The sequence below is a fragment of the Drosophila guanche genome, unplaced genomic scaffold (assembly GCF_900245975.1).
Source record: "Drosophila guanche unplaced genomic scaffold, DGUA_6, whole genome shotgun sequence".
NCBI classification, from domain to species: domain Eukaryota; kingdom Metazoa; phylum Arthropoda; class Insecta; order Diptera; family Drosophilidae; genus Drosophila; species Drosophila guanche.
The window spans coordinates 365,854-393,454 of record NW_022995768.1 but is presented as its reverse complement, the minus strand read 5'-3'; the positions used below and the strand labels follow the sequence as shown (position 1 = coordinate 393,454).

At 42.4% G+C, this 27,601-nt stretch overlaps 2 protein-coding genes across 4 annotated transcripts; one reads left to right on the top strand and one right to left on the bottom strand.

Annotated features, from left to right (window-relative positions):
- Positions 1-4,641: 4,641 nt before the first annotated feature.
- On the bottom strand, positions 4,642-10,751 carry LOC117591222 (signal peptide peptidase-like 3). Of its 3 annotated transcripts, none has more exons than XM_034284395.1 (7): positions 10,468-10,751; positions 6,679-7,225; positions 6,479-6,625; positions 6,214-6,405; positions 5,690-6,143; positions 5,498-5,618; positions 4,642-5,440 (listed from the first exon to the last, which is right to left on the bottom strand). In XM_034284395.1, exons 2-7 carry the CDS (start codon positions 6,992-6,994, stop codon positions 5,372-5,374), a joined length of 1,299 nt encoding a protein of 432 aa, XP_034140286.1. In that variant the 5' UTR covers positions 6,995-7,225; positions 10,468-10,751; the 3' UTR covers positions 4,642-5,371. The 3 variants fall into 3 exon arrangements, with proteins under 3 accessions (XP_034140286.1, XP_034140288.1, XP_034140287.1); XM_034284397.1 differs by having other exon boundaries at positions 6,479-6,601; XM_034284396.1 differs by having other exon boundaries at positions 6,479-6,604; positions 10,468-10,750.
- Positions 10,752-17,694: 6,943 nt separating this feature from the next.
- LOC117591202 (CD81 antigen-like) lies at positions 17,695-27,429 on the top strand. Its single transcript, XM_034284341.1, has 5 exons — positions 17,695-18,109; positions 22,759-22,953; positions 24,014-24,193; positions 26,486-26,701; positions 27,168-27,429. The coding sequence occupies exons 1-5, from the start codon at positions 18,044-18,046 to the stop codon at positions 27,315-27,317; spliced, it is 807 nt and encodes a 268-aa protein (XP_034140232.1). The 5' UTR covers positions 17,695-18,043; the 3' UTR covers positions 27,318-27,429.
- The last annotated feature ends 172 nt before the right edge of the window (positions 27,430-27,601 follow it).

Sequence of the window (27,601 nt, the reverse complement as noted above, 5' to 3'; positions counted from 1 at the left end):
TGCATTATTTTTAAAACATATTTAGATGTTTTATATATACTCAGTAGTACATTTGAACCTAAATGGTTTTCAAATATAACATTTTATCTTTGTCTTATTTGTCTTATTTGTGGGCCGGAAGGGGGCGGGGGAAATTTTTGAAATACACTTGTGAGCATACAGAAAGTCTGGAAGCCAAACTTGGATTCCAGTCTCTATGGTGTTATGGTATCTGAGTACTAGGCGCTCATTAGGACGGACAGACAGACTTGGCTATTTCGACTCTGCTGTTTATGATGATCAAGGATATGGGTCGGAAACGTTTCCTTCCGTTCGCTACATATGTCTACTCCACACAACAAATACAATATACCCTATTTACTCTACGAGTACCGGGTATACATAAATATAAGCATATAGGATACATAAACTCTGCATAAAGTCTTGAGGGTAGAATTAAATTTGAAGGGTTCAAATGTAAGCTCAGAGGCAACATATGTACATCTGAAAGGATTTCTCTGTAAAAAAATGAATTTGGTAACAATGTTGATATTACGGCAGCAACGAATTCGAGAAGCGACGGCGTTTACATAATATGCAGAATAAAGCAATATTAAATCTGCATATAAAACAATAACAGCTTACAATTACAATAACAGCTTTTATTTGTAAATTTCTTTTTTTCCAACTCCCAACCCTGCAAACAATTTTTATCGCGGAAGATTAAAATGATCGCCAACGATTTCTTATCGTATGTCGGGGGAATGAACCACTTCTGCGACACTTCGAGAAGAGTCGCCGAATAGTCTTCTAAAAGAGTCGACGAAGAGTTTTCGGAAGTGTCGTAGAAGAGTCTCCTGAAAGCGTCACAAAAGCGTCGCCCAGAAGGCTAACAAAGAAGTCGGCTTAATACAAAAATTTGAGTTTTAAATTTATTTAGGTTCATTAATATAAAGCTTTTTATATCCGGTACTCGAAGAGTAAATACAGTATATTGTATTTGTGCACAAGGTATGTAACACACAGAAGGAAACCTATCCGACCCCATAAAGTATATATGTTCTTGATCAGCATAGCCTAGTCGATTGAGCCATGTATGTCTGTCCGTCTGTCCGTCCTGATGAGCGCCTAGTACTCAGAGACTCTAAGAGCTAGAGCCACCAAATTTTGCATCCAGACTTCTGTATGCTCACACTGTTACAAGCGTATTTAAAAAATTGGCCTCGCCCCCTTCCGCCCACGCAAAAGGGCGAAACCCTCCCAAACCTGCAATTCTGAAGATAAAAGAACACTAACGAGAAGGGTCTTACACGTCTTCTTACACGTCACGTCTTACATCTGCACCTTAGCGGTGTTGTGTCAAATTTAATATCTTTTCTTCATCTGTCATCTACATCTACTACACTTCTCACACCAACAAGCTCCTTTAGCTCGCCGACCTTCCCTAGACACACACACTGCAAACTCGCGGCAGAGGCAGCGCCCGCACACAAAAAAAACAAATATAAGCTGCGTGACGGGGTGGGTTAAAAGTTGGCAGAGGCAAAGGCAGAGGGGCGGCAGAGTCAGGGGCCGCATGAAGCAGAAGCAGAGTGTGAATGAGAGAATGTGAAAAGAACAACAAAAGCTGCGGGACAGGGTGGGTTTAGCCACTGAAAATGTATTTCTCTATTTTGGCTATAATAATGGTACAATCGGATCCCAATTTGGTGATCTGATAGATATGGTCATTCCGTACGGAATGGAAAATATTTAAAATTTGACACAACCCGCTAAGGTGCAGATGTAGTACTGAGTGCCGGGTATAAAAGTTGTGACGCGTAAGAAGTGTCTCACACGTCCCTTCTCGTTAGTTTTCTTTTATCTTCAGAATTGCATATTTGGGAGGGTTTCGCCCTTTTGCGTGGGCGGAAGGGGGCGAGGCCAATTTTTTAAATACGCTTGTAACAGTGTGAGCATACAGAAGTCTGGATGCAAAATTTGATGGCTCTAGCTTTTATGGCCTCTGAGATCCAGGCGCTCAACAAGACGGACGGACGATTGGACAGATAGACATGGCTCAATCGACTCGGATATTGATGCTGATCAAGAATATATATACTTTATGGGGTCAAAAACTATTTACAATATACCCTATTTACTCTTCGAATACCGGGAATAATTAATTCATGGATTTATCACTTTTATTTTTATCGGAACACTCCCGTTGGTTTCATCGCTCTAATTGAAATACCGCCAGAGTCATAAAATGGGCAGCATAGAAACTATAGTTTCTTCATGGGCAGCACTAAATACAGCTTTAGAAGCTCTGCCACCACCAGGAGTGCGGTCACACCAGATCCGAAAACACGTTTGCTAGCAAACAGTGCAACACATGATGATAGAGGCAGAGTGTGACCAGAGGTGAAGGATGCGTTCCTTACGGTTAAACTACTCAGGCAGCTCTGTTATTTTGTTTACTTTGTGGAAATTTGTGAAAAGTTAATAAAACAAGAATACAAAATGGTAGCGGATCTTATATTATCGGAGGAGAAGAACATTCAACGTAATAAACTCCGACAACATTAAGTAAACCCAAACAAGAAGTTTCGTTTTTCTATAGATGCGAGTATTATAAATCATATACATACATATGTACACATGTGCATACATATGAATGGAAGCACATTTAACAATACCCTTTGCACATTACGCAGTTTGAAAATATAACTTAAATGCAATCAGTATTCTTTGAGAATTTGCTTGTCTGAGAAGAACTTCTGAAGCCTTTTTGGATTGATGGAGCAGTCCAGAAACATAATTAAGAAACCACTTAAACATTTTTGTTAACAGCCCAGCCGGGTCTATGTCTTGGCGACGTGAAGATAATGGCTTTCGGAAAAATTAAACAAATTAAAAATACAAATAAATTCAATATATTCTCATTAATCTCTAATAATTGTTTCCTCTTTCACCTATTTGATGGCCTCTTTCCACCTGGGCGTCTTTTAGCAGGGTGCGTCGTACACTGCACGAGGAAGACTGTGCGAGCAAGATAGTAGCTGCTGGACGCGGTGGGTGTAGGAGATTAATTTCTTCATGATGGCTATAATTATGATCCAATCTAATCCCAATTTGGTGATCTGATTAGATATTGTTTTGTGGCTCTAACTTTTATAGCCTTTGATATCCAAGAGCTCATCAAGACGGACGAGCAGACAGACATGCCTATATAGTCTCGGCTATTGATGCTGATCAAGAATATATATATACTTTATGGGGTCGGAAACGTTTCCTTCTGTGCATCCTCTTTTCGCCACAAATACAAACCTTATTTACTCTTCGAGTACCAGGTATAGAAACGCCGTTTCGTAGGGAAGGACCATATCTATCAGATCACCATATTAGGATCCGATTGGACCATTATTATACCCAGAATGAATAAACTAATTTGCAGTGGCTAAACCCACCCCGTCCCGCAGCTTATATTTGTTTTTTTCACATTCTCTCATTCACCACTCTGCTTCTGCTGTGTGCGGCCACGAGTCTGCAGTGTGTGGGTCTGGGGAAGGCGAGCGGAAACAGAAGGAAACGTTTCCGACCCCATAAAATATATATATTCTTGATCAGCATCAATATCCGAGTCGATTGAGCCATGTCTATCTGTCCATTCGTCCGTCCGTCTTGTTGAGCGCCTAGATCTCAGAGACCATAAAAGCTAGAGCCATCAAATTTTGCATCCATACTTCTGTATGCTCACACTGTTACAAGTGTATTTCAAAAATGAGCCACGCCCCCTTCCGCCCCCGCAAAAGGGCGAAAACCTCCCAAACCTACGAGTTTGAACGAGAAGGGACGTGTGAGACGCTTCTTACGCGTCACAACTTTTATACCCGGCACTCAGTACTACATCTGCACCTTAGCGGTGTTGTGTCAAATTTAAAATATTTTCCATTCCGTACGGAATGACCATATCTATCAGATCACCAAATTGGGATCCGATTGAACCATTATTATAGCCACAATAGAGAAATACATTTTCAGTGGCTAAACCACCCTGTCCCGCAGCTTTTTTTGTATTTTTTCACATTCTCTCATTTACACTCTGCTTCCTGCAGTGTGCGGCAGCTGCCTCTGCCTCTGCCATGACTCTGCAGTGTTTGGCTCTAGGGAAGGGGGCGAGCTAAAGGAGCGTGTTGGCGTGAGAAGTGTTGTAGATGTGATGACAGATGAAGAAAACATTTAAAATTTGACAAAACACCGCTAAGGTGCAGATGTAGTACTGAGTTCCGGGTATAAAAGTTGTGACGCGTAAGACGCGTCTCACATGTCCCTTCCCGTTATAATTAGTTTTTCGAAACATAGCATTATTAACATAGAAACTGAAGCAACCAATTCCTGTATAAATGTACGTTTTTCTTTAAATCTCACTTTTAATTGTTTCTATACGTTTCGAAATTGCATTTACTTAGAATTAGTATGGAACTATCGCTCCATATGCATACAATTACAATAATTATTTATTATTATTTTTTTCGTTTTTTAGCTGCTCTAATTACAAATAATTAAAATTCGTGAACTTAATTTGTGATACACCGACGCAGGTGGAAATTATTTTCTTTTAACTTTTGTTTTTTTTTATCTGTATTTTTATTTCGTTTTGTTTATATTATTTTATTGTTTAAAACGAACACATGCATTTTGGCAAAAATTCTTTAGATGGATCTCTGTGGTAGGATAGGACAGGGGGGTTCTGCGGTGTGGGACGGAAATGTTGGAACAAAACACAGGTAAATGAAATGTGTGTGTGTATTTGTGAAGGCTAACTTACAGACTATTATTTGTTGCATGGTGGTTTCCTTATCTAAAGAATTTCATTAATCATTTTTGTGTATGCAAATTTGGTTTTTGTTTTGTTTTTAAACTTAAGTATTTACAGAACGGCAATACTGGTTCTCAATTGTCTACCCGAGGTACGACACTCTCCTTAAGAACTCGAGTCCCAAACACTTTTCCTTGCTTGCTCGTAGTCTCTCGCTATGGGTTATAATTATGATATTATATGTGGTAAAGCCTATGAACTGTAGGCTGGATCTATTCTTCTACAATCAAAATCAATTATCTGCATGGATTGATTGGTGTGTATTCGAATCCAATTGAAATGAATGCTATCAACTATAATTACTCGATTTTTTGAATTTTATTTCACTATGAAAAACGAGTATCACCTAAGTTAGAACGAAACTTAGTACAGAATAATTAAAAAATACATACTCAATATGTTATTTTAGAGACGAAATTGTTTAGAAAATGAATTTTCTTATGGGTGTGTATGTGGGGTTTGTGTTTGACGTTACTGTTTGTAGTTTTGTGGTTGTTGTTCTTGTTGCTATTTGTAGATAAGAGTACACACTCAGACTTCCAGTTGTTTTGATGGTGGGTGCGTGATAAACGGCTCGCTCCACATCCGCCGCAGGTCACCCTAAAATAAGGAAAGGATTACACCATTAAAGTTTCCATTCAGCATATCATAGCCTACCTTTAGATAGGCCATCAGCAGCAATGGCAATAACGTAAAGGGCACCAAATATAGCAGCGCCGGCTGTGCTGCTTTAAACACCTCCGAGCTGACCGTGGCCGTTAGCAAACCCAAAAAATAGCTAAACATTAAAAATACAATCAATCAATACATAGTAAAAGGCTTAAGCCAACTCCCACCCCCACCACTCACCCCAATAAGGAACAATGAAAATATGTTAGCCTAGAGCCCACACCTCTTGGCGTTGATAGAGTGGGATCCGAGGTGACGCCCTGTGACTTTTTGTAGGCATCATAGCGCAGCACAAAGCAAAGTAGGAGGCCGGGCATCACCACATCGCCCAGGCCGAGCATTGAGAAGTGGCCCGTATTGTGTATGCTGGGGAAAACCAGTTTTCCCGGCAAATTCAGTTTCGGTGTATCTCGAACAATGCCGCCCAAATTCAGTTTGCGCGCCACTATACCAACGGGATTCTCAGCGGGTCGCGTGGCCACCTTGACCATTACGTTCGTACTGAAAATGTACGAGGAGAGGAATACCCAGAAGACGTCATAGATGAGCAGGCCGGTCAACAGCAGCGTCGACACCTTCAAGCTGGGCAATCGCACGAACGCGATAAAAGCCACACACAGACCCATGCCCATTGCTGTAAGAAAGGACACAAAAATTATTGAACGACAAAAGGAAGATGGATCTTCCATCCAGTCAGTTCTTACCATCCATCAGCAGCCAGTGGCCAGTTAGCACCCAAACGCATACAATCGACACAGACAGCATGAAGCTAAAGAGCTCTGCGCCCGTGAAGCGTCCACAAACGCCAAATGAGAAACGTTTGCCGTCCGTGCAGGGACGCATAATGTACTGGCACATGGGCAGAAGCAGAAAGGCTAGCGCCACGGTGGCAATGACTGCGAGGTGATTACGACAGAAAGTAAATTTTTGCTTTTTTGAACGATGCAGGGGGTAGTCCTTGATACTCACTTGCTGTACACACGGCAAAGAGCAGCTGCATCGAGTCGAAAAAGAAGAACATGATGAGCAGTGATATTGAGGCGCCTAGGGGTAGGCACAGGGCATGCATCGTATCTAGTGTGGCGAATTTATCTGCTGTAAAGAAGCACAGCGCGCCTTTAGCCATTAGCGTGGTTTTGGTGGACAGATTACAGGCTGGCGATACTCACTTGGCTCCTTTTCGACATGCTCCCCGGTGAGGAGATTCGTTGTGGACTCATTGCGCTTCTTTTGCTCCCGCTCGCGTGCCTCCTGTTCGATGTTGAGACTCCGGAAGCTGCCGTACACAATCAGCAGCATAGAGATGAGGCAGGTGGAAACGCGTGATGAGTCCATCACGCTCGAAACTGTCCAGTGGAGCTCCCGGTATTCACTGTTGCCGCCGCCCGCTGCTGCTGCTGCCGCGGCACCACCACCAATGTTGCCGGCACCCACCGTTTGCGCGCCCAAACTGCCGCCACTTCCACCGACGCTGCCGTGCGACATGCTCTGCCCTGAATCGCTGATAAGCTCGGCGGCCGGGTCGAGCGCTCTACCTGGTTGTTCGGCGGTTAGAAGTAGCTCCCCCGCAGAGTCACCGTGGCCTATAGCTGTTCAGTGGTATTAGTCCAGTATATCCGTATCAGTGCGGTTTGACCTGGAAGACCCCCGAGAGCTTATCTTTATCGAGTGGTGTGGTGTGTCCTCTCTTCCCGCTGCTGCTGCTGCTCTCGAAATCTAAACATGAAATAAAAGTGAAATTTGTTTTGGTTTATTGATTCTGGGATAAGTTTTGTTTATATTTGGCGTTATCGCTACGCTCCACATCGCCCCTTCCCTCCCACGCAGATGCCACCTATCTGTCGCTAGTTCTTTGGATAGCACAGCTGCGGTTATTCGTTTTTCACAGCGAAACAAACAGTCGCTCAGTTTCACAGACCCATATTTAGCATGTTCGTGCATTATTTAATTTCTTATGACTAAGGTCAGGCACAGAGACTGTAAGGTTAACTATTGGACGGGTATTTTTCGTTGAAGAAAGGATAAAAAATTTTGTTTTGTTTCACTTCTGGTAATGGCGGATAAACAAATTTTCTTTGTATATTTTCCCGACATGTTTAGAGTACTTTTACTGCTGATTCTTGCTGTAACTCAACTTGCAGGGCCTTAAGCAATTATAAAATGCAATTGTAATCTACGATTATTAGAAACTATGTATTACCGATTTTATACCGATGTATAACCGATTACACTGTAAGGATGATTTTAGATGGTTTCTAGAGATATCATTTCAAGTAGAATCAAACCTCCCCGTGAATCATACATATGTACATACATATGTACATTTCTATCCACATCCTGTACATACATATGTAAATTATACAACCCTTCTACATAAATATAGCACCATATTCCCAGCCCATTTACAACCAGTCGAGTAATTTGGCTTTCCTTGGGTGGGGGGACTATTCCTTTAGTAGGGGCAACCTCAACTGCTGAACTAATGTGAAACTTGCTAAATCAACAACAACAACCATTAAAACCCAGAAGGGTCATTAAAAAGTTTCTGGAATAAATTATAAGAGGTAATAGGTAACAACTTAGTATCGTTTATGCTTATTGTAGTTTATATTGTTATTTCAACAAATTTTAAATTTTGTCTTCATCTGTCATCTACATCTACAACACTTCTCACACCAACACGCTCCTTTAGGTCGCCCCCCTTCCCAAGACCCACACACTGCAGACTCGCGGCAGAGGCAGTGGTCGCACACAGGAGAAGCAGAGTGTGAATGAGAGAATGTGAAACGAGAAGGGAATTGTGAGACGCTTCTTACGCATCACAACTTTTATACCCGGCACTCAGTACTAAATCTGCACCTCAGCGGTGTTTTGTCAAATTTTAAATTTTTTCTTCATCTGTCATCTACATCTACAACACTTCTCACACCAACACGCTCCTTTAGCTCGCCGCCGTTCCCTAGACCCACACACTGCTGACTCGCGGCAGAGGCAGCGCCCGCACACAAAAAAAAAACAAATATAAGCTGCGGGACGGGGTGGGTTAAAAGTCGGCAGTGGCATAGGCAGAGGGACGGCAGAGGCAGGGGACGAGTGAAGAAGAAGCAGAGTGTGAATGAGAGAATGTGAAAAACAACAAAAAGCTGCGGGACAGGGTGGGTTTAGCCACTGCAAATTAATTTCTTCATTTTGGCTATAAGAATGATCCAATCGGATCCCAATTTGGTATCGGAATGGCGGTTTTAGTTTTCTTTTATATTCAATATTGTTTTGGGGGAGGTTTAGGTGGTTTTCGGGAGCGGGGCTCTTTTTTTAAATCCACATGTAACAGTGTGAGCATACAGAACTACATACATACTAATTACATACTGCATGCTAAATTTGGTGGCTCTAGCTTTTATAGTCTCTGAGATCCAGGCGCTCAACAAGACGGACGGACAGACAGACATGGCTCAATCGACTCGGCTTTTGATGCTGATCAAGAAAATATATACTTTATGGGGTCGGAGACGTTTTCTTCTGTGCGTTACATACAACCGTTTTTCCCCACAAATACAAAATACCCTATTTACTCTTCGAGTCCGTGTATAAAAACACGCGCACACACTTTGTTAAATTCCGGTGGGTTGATGCACTTTTCCACTGTTAAGGTGCTGTTATTTATCTGTTGGCTTACGTACGAATGGTCTGGTACCCCTGCAGAGCGACAACACACAAGTTCTTAATCAGCTTCAAATTAATTGCATTAAATCAATAATGCTGCCGAGGAAATCAGTCCATGGTCTTTAACAAATTAAAAACGAGCTAACATTTTAAATACTTTAACTTTGTTAACCATCGATATGCTGGGTATCAATGTGTCGCAGTATGCCATACTTGTTTCATGTTAAGACACTCTTTGAGCTCTGTAAACTGCTGCCACTTCATAGTTCACAGACCACTATTAGTGCTGCTGTTACTTTAGCGTGTTGCCAAGTGCCGTTGCTTGCAATTATGTAGGTTGTCTGTCAACGTGTGCTTGTGTGTGTGCGTAAAATGCAAATGATTGAAAAATATATCTGTCTTTGTGTGATTGTATACAAAAGAGCGTTGTCCCCCTTTTTTCATTCTGTCTGTAGTGTGTCTCTATCTCCCTCTCTGGATGCAACAATTTAAACATCCCACACATGCGGATTGCAATTGCTAGGGGCGGACAGGGGGGGAGGACTATTAACGAGCACTAATTAGAATTTAATCATGTGACAATATACAGGGGAGACGTAGGGGGCTGTTCAACATTTTCACAGCTATAAAGCGGTTACAAAACATTAACCATTCACTAACACTCGCACACTCCTAAATTTCATTGAGAAAATGCCGCTCGCACACTCACACACACTTTCTAATTCGAAACGCTCAATAGGCTTAGGAAAGGGAGGAGTGTAAGAGGAGGAAACAACAACCCACAAAAAAAGAAGAATGTACTTCAAAGCAATTGGTTGTTGTAATGGCCCAACACGAATGTGAAAGTGAAATTGCAGAAGACATAAACGCAGTGGCGCCACGCAGGAGGAGAGCAGAAAGGTGACTAGACCAAGCCAAATAGTTGTAGTGAATAAACAAGTGCGTATACCTATGCAAAGCTCCGTTAGGGGTCTCATGTTTGGCGGAGGGGGTAGGTGGTTAGGGACCAAGACTGGATTGCAGCGCTTGAGAAACTTTTAGCCTGCGCTTTGGCTTTTTTTTCTCCCGTTTCGTGTTTGGTTACACTCCACTTCATTCCATTTCCCCCGACTCCGCGCTCTACAGCGTAACTATATTACAAGAAACACACACACAAACACACACATATGCACTCACAAATAATAACACAAGTAAGATGATTCGGGTTCAGAGAGTGGTGTGAGCAACTCTTTGTAATTAATTACAGGAAAAAAATAAAGAAAACCTCTTTCGGTGGTAGATGTTGGTGTTCTTACTTTTCCTTTACATTTACATTCGTGTGTTTGAATGTATTTTTTGTTTTTTCCTTTGCACCGATTTTCTATCTGCGAGAATAGAATCAACACCGAATAAGCCACTTCTACATTTTCTCGGTTGGCCGTTGTGCTCCAAAGCCACGTTCAAAGCACATTTTCACAGTCACTGCTTTTTCCAGCGAATATAATTAAATATTATATTCTTGCTGCCAGAAACCAAATAAGACAGCCATTTTATACTTCCGTTTTATCTTTTTATTTGTTGTGTTTGTTTGTTGCAGTTTGTCTGAGGACTTATCGATAAGATATACTCTCTGACACTTAAAAATATACCGAAATATATATACTTCCCATTTTTTAAATATGAAATAAGTCCACAGAAAAAAAGTATTTTCCTCCATTTCGATGTTCTGTTTAGGGTTACTAACAAGCTTAGATTCTCATTCCTAAGATTATAATTTTATGCAATTAACGAATCCATTTCGTACAAGAAATTTCTTTAGTTTTCAGAAGTTTCTTGAATATGTTTGATCTAAACACCATAAAAAATGTCAGTGTTCCAAAAACCTATCGTAACGTAACCGAACGAAACAATCAAACAAAATTATCGATGAATGCACAATATATCGGTATACTTTTGAGATAAGCGGCACAGGATAAGCGTAGAGGTTGACCATTTACCGTAGTATAACATACTATACGCACTAGTTTTTTCGCTACAACTATTTGGCTTGGTCCAGTCACCTTTCTGCTCTCCTCCTGCGTGGCGCCACTGCGTTTATGTCTTTTGCAATTTCACTTTCACATTCGTTTTGGGCCATTACAACAACTAATTGCTTTGAAGTACATTCTTCGGTATAAGTAACGGTCTAAGTAACCAAAATAAAAGCATTAATCATTAAAGAGCCAGATAAATTAAAAGCCTTTAAGGAATACAAACATTAAAACTTTCTTAGGTTAGGTTAGGTTGAGGCGGTCGTCGGGACTTCACAATCCCGACACACCTAGGCCGGTTTCGGCCGTTGTAATTCCGCTTGGATCTTTTCCTCTTCTCCTCCCGTTTGTCAGGGTGTCAGCAGTGCTCCCATCCAGATGCTCTCACAAAGTTTGCTATGTTCCTGGGGCCAATAGTAGCCATTTCTGAAATGTCGTTAAGAAAAGGTGAGCCCAGATATTTTAACCTCCTTCTACTGAGAGCCGGGCAGGAGCAGAACAGATAATCTACTGTCTCCTCCTCGTCCTCGTCTCTACAGCTACGACAGAAGTCGTTATAGGGGGCACCCAGCCTATTAGCATGGTTGCCTATTAGCCAGTGCCCTGTAAGAGAGCGAATGACTATGCTGCACCTATGTCTGCTTAGTTTGCATAGTTCAGCGGTGCGTTTTCTCGAGATGTCTGGCCACGTTTGTCGGGTGAAGCGACAGCCCGTGACCATTTTCCATCTGTTGGTTGTTTGCTGGGTAAAGTACTCCTTTATTTTGAGCTTGCAAGTGGCCATTGGCATACGTATTTCCTCCTTATCTTGATTAAGGGGGAGTGTAGTGTCAGATCTGGCCAACTCGTCTGCTATGCTGTTGCCTTCGATGTCCTGGTGTCACGGGACCCATATTAGGCTAATAACATATTGCCTTGCCATCTCGTGTAGAGATTTGCGACAAAATCGCGTTTAGTGATTTTAGTGCCGCCTGGCTGTCACTATAGATGTTTAGGTGAGTAGCCGCGACTGAGATCTCTTGAAGGCATCTTAGCGCTTCGTTTATAGCAATGACTTCCGCTTGGAAGACACTCCAGTGGTCTGGAAGGCGAAAGGAATGCCTCATATTTAGTTGCCTGGAGTAGATTCCTCCGCCAACTTTGTTGTCTAGCTTGGATCCATTAGTAAAGATATTGATGGCCCCCGTTGGGCCAGGTGTTTATAGCCTCGAAGGGGTGGCTGTGTACTCTCTGGGAACGCAATAATCAGTCCTATGAGGTATTATATTAGTGTCCCTAAAGATCGCTGAGTGACCATATGGTCGTGACGTCCATAGGTCCGAATCTCGCAGACGTATTGCTGCCCTTGTTGCCTGTTCCTTCCCTGAAAGGTCTATGCCCTGCAGGCATAGAATGGCATTTAGTGCGTCATTTGGTGTGGTGCGGAGAGCGCCACTGATGCAAAGAGTGACCGTTCGTTGGACCTTTGCCAGTTGAGCGCTGATTGCCTTTTTTGACAGAGCCGGCCACCATACTGTGACTCCGTAGAGCAGTATTGGTTGCGCAACAGCTCGATATATTCATTGGACTATGGATTTATGTATTGTATGGTATGGGTTCATACCCCTTTTTAGTCCGATGGCTTTTTGCAGGTGTATAGGGCCATAGTGACCTTCTTCACTCCTTCTTTCTTATTTAAGTTCCAATTTAACTTCCTGTCTATTACCAACCCAAGGTAACTGGAACTGTCGCTAAAGGTTAACCTACATTTGGTTAGTGTTGGGGGGTTGAGTGGCGGAGTTTTGTACTTGTTAGTGAATAGCACAAGTTCCGTTTTCGAGGCATTTACACCTAATCCGCACGATCTTGTCCATTCTGACAATCGAGCAAGTTTTGTAGTCATAAGATCACAGAGTGTTTGGCGGAATTTTCCCGTGAACATAAGGACAACGTCGTCTGCATATGCCACTACTTTGCAACCACCCCTCTCCAAGTCACATAGAATCTTATTGACTGCAATGTTCCATAGGAGGGGAGACAGGGGACACCTCCTTGTGGGGTTCCTCTGTTTACATACCTTGTCTGAGTGGACGAACCCATTGATGATGTCACCGTCCTGCATGTGAGCAATTAATCGATGAGCACCACCAAGTGGCAATCCACCCCCAGGTCAGTAATGGCTCCTGGCTCGACGTTGTTGAAGGCTCCCTCAATATTGAGGAAGGCTGCTAGGGAGTATTCCTTAAGGTGTAGAGCTTTCTCTATACCTGAAATCACTTCATGTAGGGCCGTTTCCGTGGATTTACCTTTACGGTATGCGTGTTGTGAGTCTGCCAGCATCTGAGGGTTGATGATTGTCCTCAGATGTAGACCAACTATCCTTTCAAATGTTTTAAGGAGAGAGGAGGTCAGACTAATCGGTCTGATGTCCTTTGCCGTCGAGTAGGAGGCTTTTCCCGCTTTCGTGATGAACACAATTTCTGCCTTGAGCCATGCTTTAGGAATCTTTCTTACCTTTAGTATCTTTTGGTCCCCAGCTCTCTGAAGTTGAGCTGGGATCACCTTGTCTGGACCTGGCGATTTTAATAGTTTGAAGCTGTTCACCGCCCAGCAAATGTTCCGTTTTGTGAGTAGGTCAATGTGGCTGGGCCTTCATCGGGGCGTTCCGGTGGTTCGATGGTTGTACACCCGGGAAAGTGGGTATCGAGTAGGATGTGTAGGGACTCCTTGCTGGAGTTGGTCCATACCCTATCTGTACTCTTGATGTATCCCACAGAGGTATTCGTTTTGGAGAGGATCTTGCGCAGCCTTGCGGCTTCTGCCGTTTCTTAGATTTCGGTACAGAATTTTTGCCAGAAGGCTCTTTTCGCTCTCCTAGTTTCTTTTTTGTAAAGGGCAAGGCTGGTCTTGTAGTCTGCCATCGTCCTCGTTGCTGTTTTTGGCTTTATTAAAATTAGCTCTGCAGCTTTTACGTAGGACTTCAATGGTCTTCGACCACCAGGGGGGTTTTTCTTCCCTCTCGGTTTAATGGGGGGACAGGCGGCCTTAAAGGCTTTATTACATGCCTCCGTGAATCTATTTACAAGACTGTTAAGGTCATCTTGTGTATCAGGGCATGTTGATACTGTTGGGGGAAGAAGTTCTTCCAGGGTTTTAGAATATGCCTCCCAGTTTGCTTTCCTGGGGTTTATATAACTATCAGCTATTAGGCATTCGAGAGATATTATCGTCTCTATATACCTATGGTCGGAGAAGGAGTGCTCTTCTAGGACTCTCCAGCCCTTGATAAGGCCTAGTATGCTATGGGACACTAGGGTGAGGTCTATGACCTCCTTTCGGTTCTTTATAATGAAGGTGGGGTCATTCTTCCGATTACAGGGACCAGATTCGAGTTTAGGAGCTGAAAAGTGAATCACCTCTTACATTTATGTCCGACCTTCCCCATTGGGTATGGTGGGCGTTGGCATCGCAACCTATCAGTAGGCCTGTGTTTGACCTCTCGCTGTCGCTGGTTATTTTGCGGACGAGGTCGCTGGGAGGGTCACATTGGTCGTGAGCCATATAGGACGACACCACTCTAAGGTGTGGTGTCCCTTGCAGCTCTAGGCTAGCTGCTGTTGTCGCCATCGCTAAAATGTTTACGTGCTTTCTAGCTAAAATGCAGGTGCAAATTGTACCTTCCTTGGTACAATTGGTGCTACAATCAACTTGTAGTCCTTCGTCGCTTATCCACAGACCTTGTCTCCAACCACCCAAGGCTCCTGGATTAGGACTACGTCGCCTCCGCTCGATTCCAAACGGAGTAGGAGGGCAGCAGTTGCTGCTTTACAGTGGTGGAGATTTATCTGAAGGAGCCTCAGAGGGATCCTTTCCTATCTCCACCACTGTATTGTCGGCGTCCGACTCGCCGGAGCTTTCGTTCCGGCACATTGCTTTGAACTCCAGCATCAGCTCAGACTCTAGGGAGTCACCATCTTGGGCCAACTCCAGCTCGTTGTCGGGTGCTTCGATCTCCGAGGCAACATCCTGCTCGACTGGGTTGTCGACAGGACGCACCCCGGCCGCTGCATCCGACTGGCACACCTTTACTGTGACAGAGCTGAACCCAAAGTTGAGCTCATTTTTGGCTGCCTCTATCGGGGCCAGCGACTGTTTATTTAACACGACCACGGCTTGGTTTGTGGGGCCCTGCGTCGCTTCAACTTTGACCACCTTCCAGTCCGGGGCCTTGGAAGGCTTGGGTTGCATCGCTGCAACATTAGCAGGATACGTTCTGGCTCTCTTATGGAGGCCGGCACCCAAATTCTCGCCCTCGGTCTGCTGGGCACTTTGATCAAGTCGACTGTTGCTAGTTTAGCGCCTGGATAAACTTCGCCTACTTGCGCTACCGCTGCTTTATATAGCTGCACGGAGCGCTCATCTTCGCAGGCTATAATTTTCGTGTTACCCTGGAACCATCCCATGTCTTTGCAGACTGGAGGTGGGCCGGGGTCTTTGTCCAGGGGCTCGAAGCAGCGGTCGGCCAGTGCCGCTTCCACCCACTTCCACTGGTTCGTCGGGATTCTTCCGTCCGCGCTGCCTTTGTCGACGACGCTTATCAGCGTCCTCTCCTTGGCAATCTGCGCAAAGGACACATTTGTCAGTATCCTGGATCGCTTTGCAGCTTGTCCACGCGCCTCTTGCGAGCCTTGCGCTGCCTTTTTGGTTGCTGGGGCGGTTTAGGCGGTTCCAGAGTAAAGTTCGGAAGCACTTCCGAGGCCCACTTTACTTTTTTCAGCCAGTCCTCTGAGGGGCTGGTTTCTGTGCTCGCGTACTGCCGATGGAGTATGTGCCCTGCACTCCTCTTTTCGGCGTATGTGAACCGTTTAGCCTCGGCGCTGGTCGATGGCCCAGCCTCCCCCTCCACTTTGCCAGATGGTCGGGCAGCCACAGAGTTGCTTAGCTTCCTCTCCAAGGCGTCAGTATTGGCGGGTACTGTGCCACCCACCCCAGGATTGGAGAGGGGCCCCACCGGGCAGGACTTTCCTGCTATCGATCGGGTTAGGCCAGGCCTTTGGGCCGCTGCCTTTCCCTGCTTGGGATTGCTCCCTTGAGACGTTTGGGGAGTGTCTCTGTCATTTGTTTTTTTTTATTGTTTTTTGTTATTATTACAATTTTTATTCATTCTGATCCCACGAGATGCAGAGAAGGGGAACGGTCAGCCCGGGCAGAGATCCACGTTGCCCAGGTAAGGCATCATTAGAACAGGGGGCTGCCATTTCCCTGAGCTCTCTGTTCACGACTGGGCTTGTTTTTATACCGGGCCCCCAGCCAGGCTGACTCTCGGCACCGGTCGAAAGACACCTTAGTCCGGCCCGGTTTGAGGTGGGTGGGTGAGGATGAGGATAGGTGTTGTGTGGAGAAGGGGATGTGTGTGAGCTACTTAAACGAGGCGGCACCACAAGCGTTGGCTGTCCGGGGCTGTTTATTTCCGCTTATTCACAGCTGACCTACCTAAACAAGGTAGGCCGTTCGCTATCAGCAACCTGCGACCCGTCCGGTGGCCTCAGCTAGGCCCCTTGAGCCACCTCACGCTCGTTGGATTCATCGGATAAAACTTTCTTACTTTCAATACAATTTTTAGCACAAAATTTAACAACAGTTTTTGTACCAAACCAAGTACTCATATGAGCTAAATTTTCTTGCCACCGAATCAGGGAAGATATTCCCATGCAAAACGATATGAAACAGCCCTGTTTTTTGTTCGACAAAAAATGTAGCATTCTGAGTTTCGCAGTTGAGTACTCAGATCAGCGGAAAATATACCAGAAAACAACGTTTGCTAGCAAACTGTGCAATATATTTTGTTAGCAGGAGAGCGTGATCACTCCGTACGATTACACTGCTCAGGAGCCTTTTTGTTGAGTGAAAAGTGAATAAAAGGTTAATAAAACAGTGGAAGCGAAATGGATCCATGCAGGAGATTGCCTTCAGTGTGATTGGCGGCTCTTACATTAGCGGAGGAGAAGGATAATCAACGAAATTGGCGCCGACAACATTGAGTACACCCATATCTGCAGGAAAGAAACCAGGAGGGTCATTTGTCTAAACATGTGACTACTATAAACAATATAAATATGTGTATATGTATTTAAACGCATCTAACAATATTCTTTGCACATTCCGCAGTTTAAAAGTATGACTCAAAGGACATCAGTATTCTTTGAGAATTTGCACATATCTGAGAAGAACATCTGCAGCCCTTTTGGATTGGTGGAGCAGCAAGGCCGTGCCAAGGAATATTTACGCCGTTCATATTCAAAATTTGATAGTTTAATAGCCTCCTGGAACATGAAAAATTTATCTTTTTAGAGCTGCTCAAAAAACAAAAAACTGCTCGCTGATTTTCTAGTTTTCATCGGACGCTCATTTTTTAAGTAGTTTGTGCGGGACAATATTTCTTATCGATTCCATACGCATTGTTCTAGCGGCCCCTTCGATATGTTTCTGAGGGTCATTTGACGGTATATTTATTCGAGAAATGCCCGGTCACACTGTTATCAGCCACAAAAAAGCAAGGCATAAAACAATTTTTAAATAATTCGGTTGCAACGGTTAAATGCACAATTAGTGTTCTTCCGTTGAAAAATCTCGAAAAATAGAGCCCGACAATCGAGTGTTTCAAATATTGTGCAAATATCCAGATAGGAGAAAGAGAAAAGTGCATTAAAGCTGCTGCTGCTGGCGCGGTCGTTGTTGCAGGCGTAGAGTCAATTCCAATTTTCTTTCGACCAAATCGCGTTGCAACAGAAGGAAGCCAACGCCACGAACGGTGGTGTGGCGACAGGAACCAGTTAAATCTAACGAATTTCAAGCTAGGAAAGAGCTATAACTAATCGACACAATGGGTCTCAAAGGCTGCTGTTCGTGCGTCAAATATCTGATGGTCCTTATAAACATTTTATTTTGGGTATGTAAACTGTGAACTGGACAACAACAAATGGGAGAAGAATTTTCTTCCCAATGCAGCAACAACAACTGGAGCACACATACATATGCAAAAGTAGTGTTTATATATATATGTGAGAGTTAATGTGAATAGGCGTGAGTGTGTGTATTTGTTTGTGTATTCCCTACGCTACGCCCTCATGTGGGGCCTTACAGTGTACGCTGAATACTCTAATGGAAAATATTTGTGACGCCAAGTCAATTGCGGTTATGCATTTTTTATATACATATTTACCGTTTATCCCTTTCGTCCTAATTGTATTAAAGAAATATATGAGCATAGAGAGGATACACAAAGTCAATTTATTTATTTTTTGGGGCAAGCTGAAAGACTAAATTTTGAAGGAAGGGTATGTGAGCTCAGAAGCAACACAAAAATGCCAAACGTCTCAAGCGCTAAAAATGAAAACGCATATGAAATCGAGAATAGATACACGCATTGGCATCATGTATGTACATATGTGTCACCGTACACATGAAATTACGAATCAGACTTGAAAGGAAAAACAAAACATTGTTTTTGCGAGAGTCGCTTTGCGTTCAAGGCTTAAGAGAGCCAACGCCAAACTCTCTCAGCTGAAGGCTCTATCACCAAGAGCCGGCACTGGGAGCCAATCCACTATACTGATTAAGCAGCCAGTTTTTACTCCATTTGACCACTCTATGAGTTGTTTGCTTAGTGCTCACACCCACTCATACAAAGAGTAGTTGGACAGAAAGACAGACTTTTAAAGCATCGCCCCAACTCCTTCCACCTTTTCCAGAGCGGCACCCCAGCCATGGTCTCACGCCACACGTTTGTTATGTTCTTGTTTTTCTATGGACTGCCTTTTCCTGCTGGGTTTTCTCTTCTTTTTTTAGAATTTTTCATAACGCTTACGTGAGTTTTCTGTTGAGTTTAATTCTTTACCAACTACTTTCTCTGTCTCTTATCAGTGGGAAAGGACCTACATTGGTCGGCCCACCCATTCCTCACACCACCCACGGTCTTGTTCACCCGCCTTCCGAAAGGGTTCTTCTACTTTTATACCTGGTACTAGAAGAGTAAATAGGGTATATTGTATTTGTAATCCCTATAAAGTATATAAATATGTAGATATATTCTTGATCAGCATCAGGAGATTCTATGTCTGTCTGTCCGTCTTGTTTGACCCTGTTGCTCAGAGACTAATTTTGATGCTTTTGTTAAATGTTTTAATTTGTTTTATATCCAGTACTTGAAGAGTATATAGAGTATAATGTATTTCTGCTCGAAAGTGGATGTACGTATGTATGGATGTATGTATGTACATATGAAATACACAGTAGGAAACGTTTCCGACCCCATAAAGTATATGTACATACATACATATATGGAGCTTCAATAGCCGAGTCAATATACATGCATACATAGCTATGTCTATCTATCAGTCCTTCTCTCTTTCCTGATGAGCGTAGTACTCAAAAACCATAAGAGCTAGAGCAACTAAGTTTTGCATCCAGACTGTAATATTCTGTAACATTCTGTAGTATTCTGTACAGTGTATTTCAAAATTTCGCCCCGCCCCCTCCGCGAAAGGGGGGTTTTTGTGTGTTCATGGTTGATGGTGGTTTTTGCCTTTTTTCGATCTCTGCCTATAGTACATATTTATTAGCCAAGAGCTATTTTCGAAAACGGCCGAAAAGCAACAATAATACGTTTCTTGTATGCGCGTTTCTTGGTAGGGAGTTGTGCATTGGTATTAGTTGTAGCAACGCTGCTGGCAGAGCTATCCCGCTATTGCATAGTGGTGCGCGTTTGATTTAATATGGAAAAGTAATGACCATGAAAATATTGGAATATCGTTATAATGGAACGTGCATCGTTCTGTCTATATTTCCAAACTCATCATTTCCCTCGGCTCCACAATAGTCTCCATTTGACGTTTCTATTAGCTTCTCTCTCAGGTTCTCTCATTTGAAACTAAAAACGAAGATCCATAGAGAATGTCCATATCTATCATATCCCCGAATTAAGATCGGCTCAGATCATTGTTATAGCCAGAATGAAGACATTTATTTTTAGTGGCACCCCCAACCAGCTCAACAGCTTATCTTATGATTGTTTATAGTTGTCAGTCTTACACGTTCGCACACTCTGCGTAATTCAGTGTGTGGCTCTGAGGGAGGGTGTTGAGCAAAAAGGAAATGTTTGTGTGGAAAATTATGTAGATGTAATGAAAGATGCAGAAAAATGTAAAATTCGAAAAAACCACAAGGGTGCAAATATACTGAATGAATACCGGGTATAAAAGTTGTGTCTCAAACGTTCCTACTCGCCATATTTATACATCACACTGTGACTCGCTTTGCAACCGTTTCCGTATCATACACCACGATCTCGGGTACGCTGACGTTCCAATAATGCAAACGCTGCCGTCATTGAGGCTGACAGTGACCAAAATGTTGCCTTTGCCTGCTGCTGTTCTTTTTTGCCCATTTGACAAAGCTTGGGTCTCATTAACCTGCAAGCTGTCTGTCCACCCACCGGCACATACTTAGTTGTTGTGTTGCCATTTCTCTATTTCAACGTAAAGATTCTATAGAATTAATACATTTGGGAGAATGCATTAAATTTCACTTTTCTGGGTTAAAAGCTAAGTTGCGTGGCATGGTTGAGGAATACGGGAACAAACCGGTGACTGAACATGCAGAAGGCGGCATCGCACTCTTTGCCCCCATTCACACTCTCTCTTTATGTCTACTCGTTCTCACACTCCCTTGAGCACTTAAAAGTAGGTCATCAAAGCAATTTGCACATTTATTAGTCCGTCCGTTCGTTTGTTTATTACACGCGACATCGTGTCTGATAAGTGTATTTGCCATATTTAATTCTCGAAACATTTCAGAACTTTTTCGAGGGGTTGTTGACTTGGCAAATCACTCATTTTTGTACTCTTGAGGAACATAAAATTATCTAAAGTCTTTACGTATTTTGTCTGCAAACGGAACTCTCATGTGCAACTTTTTATAACATTTCCATCTGCATGCTGATGTGGGTGTAGATGACAGATGCAGAATAAATTTAAAATGTAAAATGCGGAAAAATATAAGGTTACATACATAAATATGCATCACATTTAATGTATAACATATGTGATAACATGTACATATATACTGACTGAGTGACGCGTACAAAGCGTCTCACAATCGTTCCTTCTCGTTTGAAATATGGCTTTGTGTTTTCTCTATCTGTCTGGGGTGCTGCATCCTAGAAAACATCTAAATGTACACTACAGTACATCGAAATAAGGCTCTTATGACTTTTCAATTTACTATCGTATGAAGAAGGGCTTCCGTAGTTTATTGTGAGATTGCTGCGTAATCTTATCTTGAAGCAAAGATGCTAGGCCATGCTCGAGATTTAGATTCAATTGCGAGAGATACACGTTAAAAATATGTTTGAATTTTGAAATGTTTTCAAATTTGTAGTCGTAGTTTCGTTAGATGTAAACCTCGAATATCTTTATATTCCCAGGAAATGTAATAATTCCTTAAACCAAGCAAATTTGTTGTACATCTGTTAATTATTATATTCATCACACACTCAATTCTTCATTACCCGCCCTGCTATGAATAACTGTCCCGAATAATTCATGAAAAGAACCAAGCGAGCTCACACACTCGACTATATACCTTCTCTCGGATATTAGGTCATTAGTCTTAATTAGATTTTGTCACTCATAGCACGATCTGAAAAAACAAATTTTATATATGTACATATGTATGTATGTACATAATTTCTGTGTCCAGATTGCATGCTCGTATTCCCCGAGTAAAGTGATTCAATTGCTTTACTTTTATTTCGAAACAATCGAAACAAATATAATTCTCGTTTCATTTGGGATGTCGCTGGAATCGTTTGGGCTTATAGTGATAACCCCCAGCACCAGTCCGAAGATAAGTTTGAATTGAACACTGGGCACCTTGGGGGAAAGATTGTTTTAAGTGCTTTTAGTCATCATAAAGACTAAATATAGCAAACAAAAATTTTCATTGTACATTTTACCTTTAATATTTTAATTTCACTTAAAGAGTCGGACGGCTGTACGAATAATTTATGTGCGAAAAAAATTACTCTTGCTTCAGTTAATTTTATTAGAAAGATTATTAAAAACTTTTTTTTTAAACATATAGTAAATATGTTGATCTTTGATATAAAATTTGATTTTTCTGTTTACGTTGACCGTACGCCAAGTTATAGGTGTTCAAACTAGGGTGATTTTGGTGTGCGAATAATATGTGTGCTTACTGTAACTAAATAATAAATATGGTTGTTTCCAAGAACTATTAGTGATTTAATCCGAGAAGTTTTAATATTTTCGGGTCTCCGTACTTATTGCGTACAAATATACGCCTTCATTTGTAAATGTTTGCCTTTCCACACTCACTGCTGACATCATAAGAAACGCCCTCTGACCAAATTGGGAATATAGAGGCCTGGCCGGTCTCCCACTTTAATTGCCTTCCCCGCCCCCCAGATGGCGTCATGGAAGAGGCTTTCGAGGGCATTGAATGCAACTTTTACAAGAGATTCACGCATAAGATTTTAAAATATTGATTCATATTCCCTTTTTTCCTTTTCTATTGCAGCTCATTGGACTGAGCATTGTGATCACATCCGTTTGGATGCTGACGGATCCCACATTTATGCTGTCGATGACACAATCCTATAATCATTACCATATAGCACTCTACGTTTTCCTGGGAATTGGCATATTGATCACTCTGGGCGCGTTCTTTGGCTGCTGGGGCGTTTGTCGAGAGTCGCAGTGTCTGCTGGTATCGGTGAGTAAACAAACAAGCAAAAAACCAAAAAGGTCTGTCTACAAACTCCAATTGAAATGAATACCGTTGTGCGGTGCCGTCCCACGCTTGGGAGATAATTGCATTCTCGAATCGCCCACTGTCTTTTTCCGGAGTTTGCAATTCGTTGAATATCTTTTTAAGATCGGGTTCTTTACACATTTATTGGCAAAACCAAATAACTAAGATTTAAAAGAAATCACTATTTAAAAAGGGAAAAACAAGATTTCATGGTGCAGTTTTTATACCCGGTACGCGAAGAGTAAATAGGGTATATTGTATGCTATGATATATTGTTTCCGACCCCATAAAATATATATATTCTTGATCAGCATTAATAGACGAGTCGATAGAGCCATGTCTGTCTGTCCGTCGTGTTTGTCGGCTAGTTCTCAGAGACTATAAGAGCTAGAGCCACCAAATTTTGCATCCAGACTGCTTATGCAGTCGCTATACACTGAAACCAGTGTATTTCAAAAATTAGCCCCGCCCCTTCCGGTCCCACAAAGGGGCGAAAACCTCCCAAAACTACAAATTTCAAGATAAAAGAAAACTAAAAACGCCATTTCGTAGGGAATGCCCATATCTATCAGATCACCAAATTGGGATCCGATTGAATCATTAATCATTTAAATGATATTTGTTTTTTGCACATTCTCTCTGCCACTGCCTCTGCCGCGTCTCTGCCCTAACTCTCCAGTGTGTGGCTCTAGGGGAGGGTGGCGAGCTAAAGGAGCGTGTTGGTGTGAGTAGTGTTGTTGTGTAGATGACAGATGAAGAAAAAATGTAAAATTTGACAAAAAACCGCTAAGGTGCAGATGTAGTACTGCGTGCCGGGAATAGAAGTTTGGACGCGTAAGAAGCGTCTCACACATCCCTTCTCGTTCTACATAATCTGAACTTACAAAATTTGCATATTTATTCGGCAATTAATAATTTTTTGACAAAGATCGTTAAGAGTTTATACCAAAACAAAAATCGAGTAAATTCTCTGACAAATCCAAATATTAAAACAGATACTGAAACTGAATTTACGTTGCAGTTCTTCTGTGTGATACTCATTGTGATGGTGGCACAAATCGCAGCTGGTGCCTGGGCCTTCCACAACAAAGACAAGCTGGACGATATTGTGCGAGCGGCGGTAAAATCTTCAGTGCAGGAGGAGTACGGCCAATCCACCATGAGTTCCCGCACGGTTACCTTTGACACGCTTCAGAAGAATGTAAGTATTTTGAAAGTATCTTAAGCAGACAATGAAGTTTATCTATTGTACCCGGTATTCGGAAAAAGTGGATGTACATACATACATACATATGTATATAACGTACAGAAGGAAATGGTTTCGACCCTTTTAAGTATATAGGTACATAGTATATATAAGTATAATTATATAAGTATATATTCTTGATCTGTATCAATAGTCGAGTCGATATAAGTAGATATGTCTGTTTTTCCGTCCGGCTGCCCGTCTTGTTTGACGCCTCGTTCTCAGAGACTATAAGAGCTAGCCTCTTTCTCAGAGACTATCTATAAGAGCTAAGGTCACACTCCTCGCTAGAAATGAAATTCGAACTAATTTAAAAACAATTTTAACTTTTTGTACCCGGTACTCGAAGTGTAAATAGGGTATATTTTAGATTTTGCGAATAGCGGTTGTATGTAACGTACAGAACGAAACGTTTCCGAACCCATCTAGTCTATATATTCTTGATCAGCATCAATAGCCGAGTCGATTGAGCCATGTCTGTCTGTCCGTCCGTCTGTTCGCCTGTACGTCTGTCCGCCCGTCTTGTTGAGCTCCAAATTTTGCATGCATCTATATGCTCACACTGTTACAAGTGTCTTTCAAAAATGAGCCCCGCCCCTTCCGCCCCCGCGAAAGGGCGAAAACCTCGGAAACCTACAATTTTGAAGATAAAAGAAAACTAAACGTTTGTGCGAGAGAATGTGCAAAAACCAAATATAAACTGCGGGACGGGGAGTGGCTATAATAATGATGCAATCGGATCCCAATTGGGTGATCTGATAGATATGGTCATTCCTACGGAATGGCGTTTTTAGTTTTCTTCAATCTTCAAAATTGTAGCTTTAAGATGTTTTCGCCGTTATTTATTATTATTATTATTATTTATTATCTGTATATGTACATAATTAGATGTTTATAACCGTTTATTCCTTTCGTCCTAACTGTATTTAAGAAATATATAAGCGTAGAGAGAATACACCAGATCAATTTTTATACCGGTACTTGAAGAGTAAATAGGGTATATTGTATTTGTGGGGAATAACGGTTGTTTGTAACGCACAGAAGGAAACGTTTCCGAACCCATAAAGTCGAGACGTCAATAGTCGAGTCGATTGAGCCATGTCTGTCTGTCCGTCCGTCCGTCCGTCCTAATGAGCGCCTGGATCTCAGAGACTATAAAAGCTAGAGCCACCAAATGTTGCATCCAGACTTGTGTATGCTCACACTGTTACAAGTGTATTTCAAAAATGAGCCACGCCCCCTTCCGCCCCCGCAAAAGGGCGAAAACGTCCCAAACCTACAATTTTGAAGGTAAAATAAAACTAAAAACGCCATTCCGTAGGGAATGGCCATATCTATCAGATCACCAAATTGGGATGCGATTTGACCATTATTATAGCCACAATAAAGAAATACATTTTCAGTGGCTAAACACACCCTGTCCCGCAGCTTTTGTTGTTATTTTTTCACATTCTCTCATTTACACTCTGCTTCCTGCAGTCTGCGGCAGCTGCCTCTGCCTCTGCCATGACTCTGCAGGGAAGGGGGCGAGCTAAAGGAGCGTGTTGGTGTGAGAAGTGTTGTAGATGTAGATGACAGATGAAGAAAAAATTTAAAATTTGACAAATAACCGTTTGAGTACAGATGTAGTACGGAGTGCCGGGTATAAAAGTTGTGACGCGTAAGAAGCGTCTCACACGTCCTTCTCTTTTTTTTTTGGGCAAGCTGCTTCATAAAAAAGGGTATGTGAGCTCAGAAGCAACACAAAAATGCCAAACGTCTCAAGTGCTAAAATAATACGGCATATGAAGTCGAGAATAGATACACGCATTGCCATGATGTATGGATGTGTCACAAGAAATTACGAAGCAGACTTGAAAAGGAAAAACAAAACTTTGCGTTCATTTCTCAAGAGATCCAACGCCAAACTCTCTCAGCCGAAGGCTCTCTCACCAAGAGCCGAAGGCACTGGAAGCCAATCCCCTTACTGATTAGGCAGCCAGTTTTTAGTCGATTTACAGCCTCTATGTTTTGTTTGCTTAGTTGTACCGGGTATAAAAGTTGTGACGCGTAAGAAGCGTCTCACACGTTCCTTCTCGTTATGTATGTACAGATGTGTCACACTAAGGTTACACAACACATGAATGTGCATACATGCATATGTAAGTATGTTTGGATGTACATATATACTGACGGAGTACCGTCAAGATTTGCCCCGCTCGAAGCGCCTCACGTTCCTACTCGTTTATTCTCTGTTTGTTTTTGCAGTTGAAGTGCTGCGGTGCAGATGGACCTGGTGACTGGGCCACGAGTCGATTTAATAATGTGGATCGCACTAATATTGTGGAAATTGCCGTGTCTTCCATGAATGTATTTTACAACATACCTGAGTCCTGCTGTAAGGAGGACCTCAAGGATAACGAGTGCGAACTGTCGCGTCGCTTGAAGTTTGGTGGCCCCTTGAATACGGCCATCTACCAGCAGGTAAAGCGGATAAGATGGATTGAGTAGTTTCAATGGATGTTTCATGGTATAGTAGATTTATGGTATTGCCCATTCTCATGGGAAACTCATTTGACATTCAAATTGTTTCCTTAACTGGGGACAGTCGGCTGTTGCCTGTCGCTTGTTGTCGTTCTTCGACTCATTAAGCCACCGAAAAACTATCAAAAATTAAATGAGAGGTGTGTCTGAAGCATGATTTCTTGCCGCTGGTGATTACTATTGATGGCGTGAGGGCCCATTAAATTTAATAATCCTTTGTTGTTATTGTGATCTCACGCCGGGCGTGGCACTAAAGGAAAATAAAAACACTGAAAAATGTATTAATTAATATATGTAGATATTCCACACGCATTTCAAATGCTATATGCAGCTATATACAATTCCATATACTAATCAAACACATTCTTTGTACATATATATTAATGAACCGCACTTTTTGTTACAGGGCTGCGTTGATAAAATGATTGAGATCATTTACGAGAATTGGGTCAGCATTTTTGCCATCACTATTGCTGTCATACTGTTGGAGCTGCTGTCGCTGACCTTTGCCCTGAGCCTGTGCTGTGCGGTGAGGAATCAGCACTACAAGGCCTGAGAATTACAGAACTCCCATAGGGAAATCACAGACGATGAGAAGTAGTAACAAACCAAATAGAAACGGATGCATAGCAAGCATTAATGAGAGAGACAGAGGACAAGCGAATGGGGAAAAAAGAGCGAATTTAGCAGCAACTAGAAGATGCCCGGAGCTTCCCTGGTCAATTCTTAAAAAAAACACAATTTTGTAGTACTTNAACATTCACATTTCTTCCTTACGTGGGGACAGTCGGATGTAGCTTGTAGCTTGTTGTACTCCAACGAAGCATTAAGCCACGTACA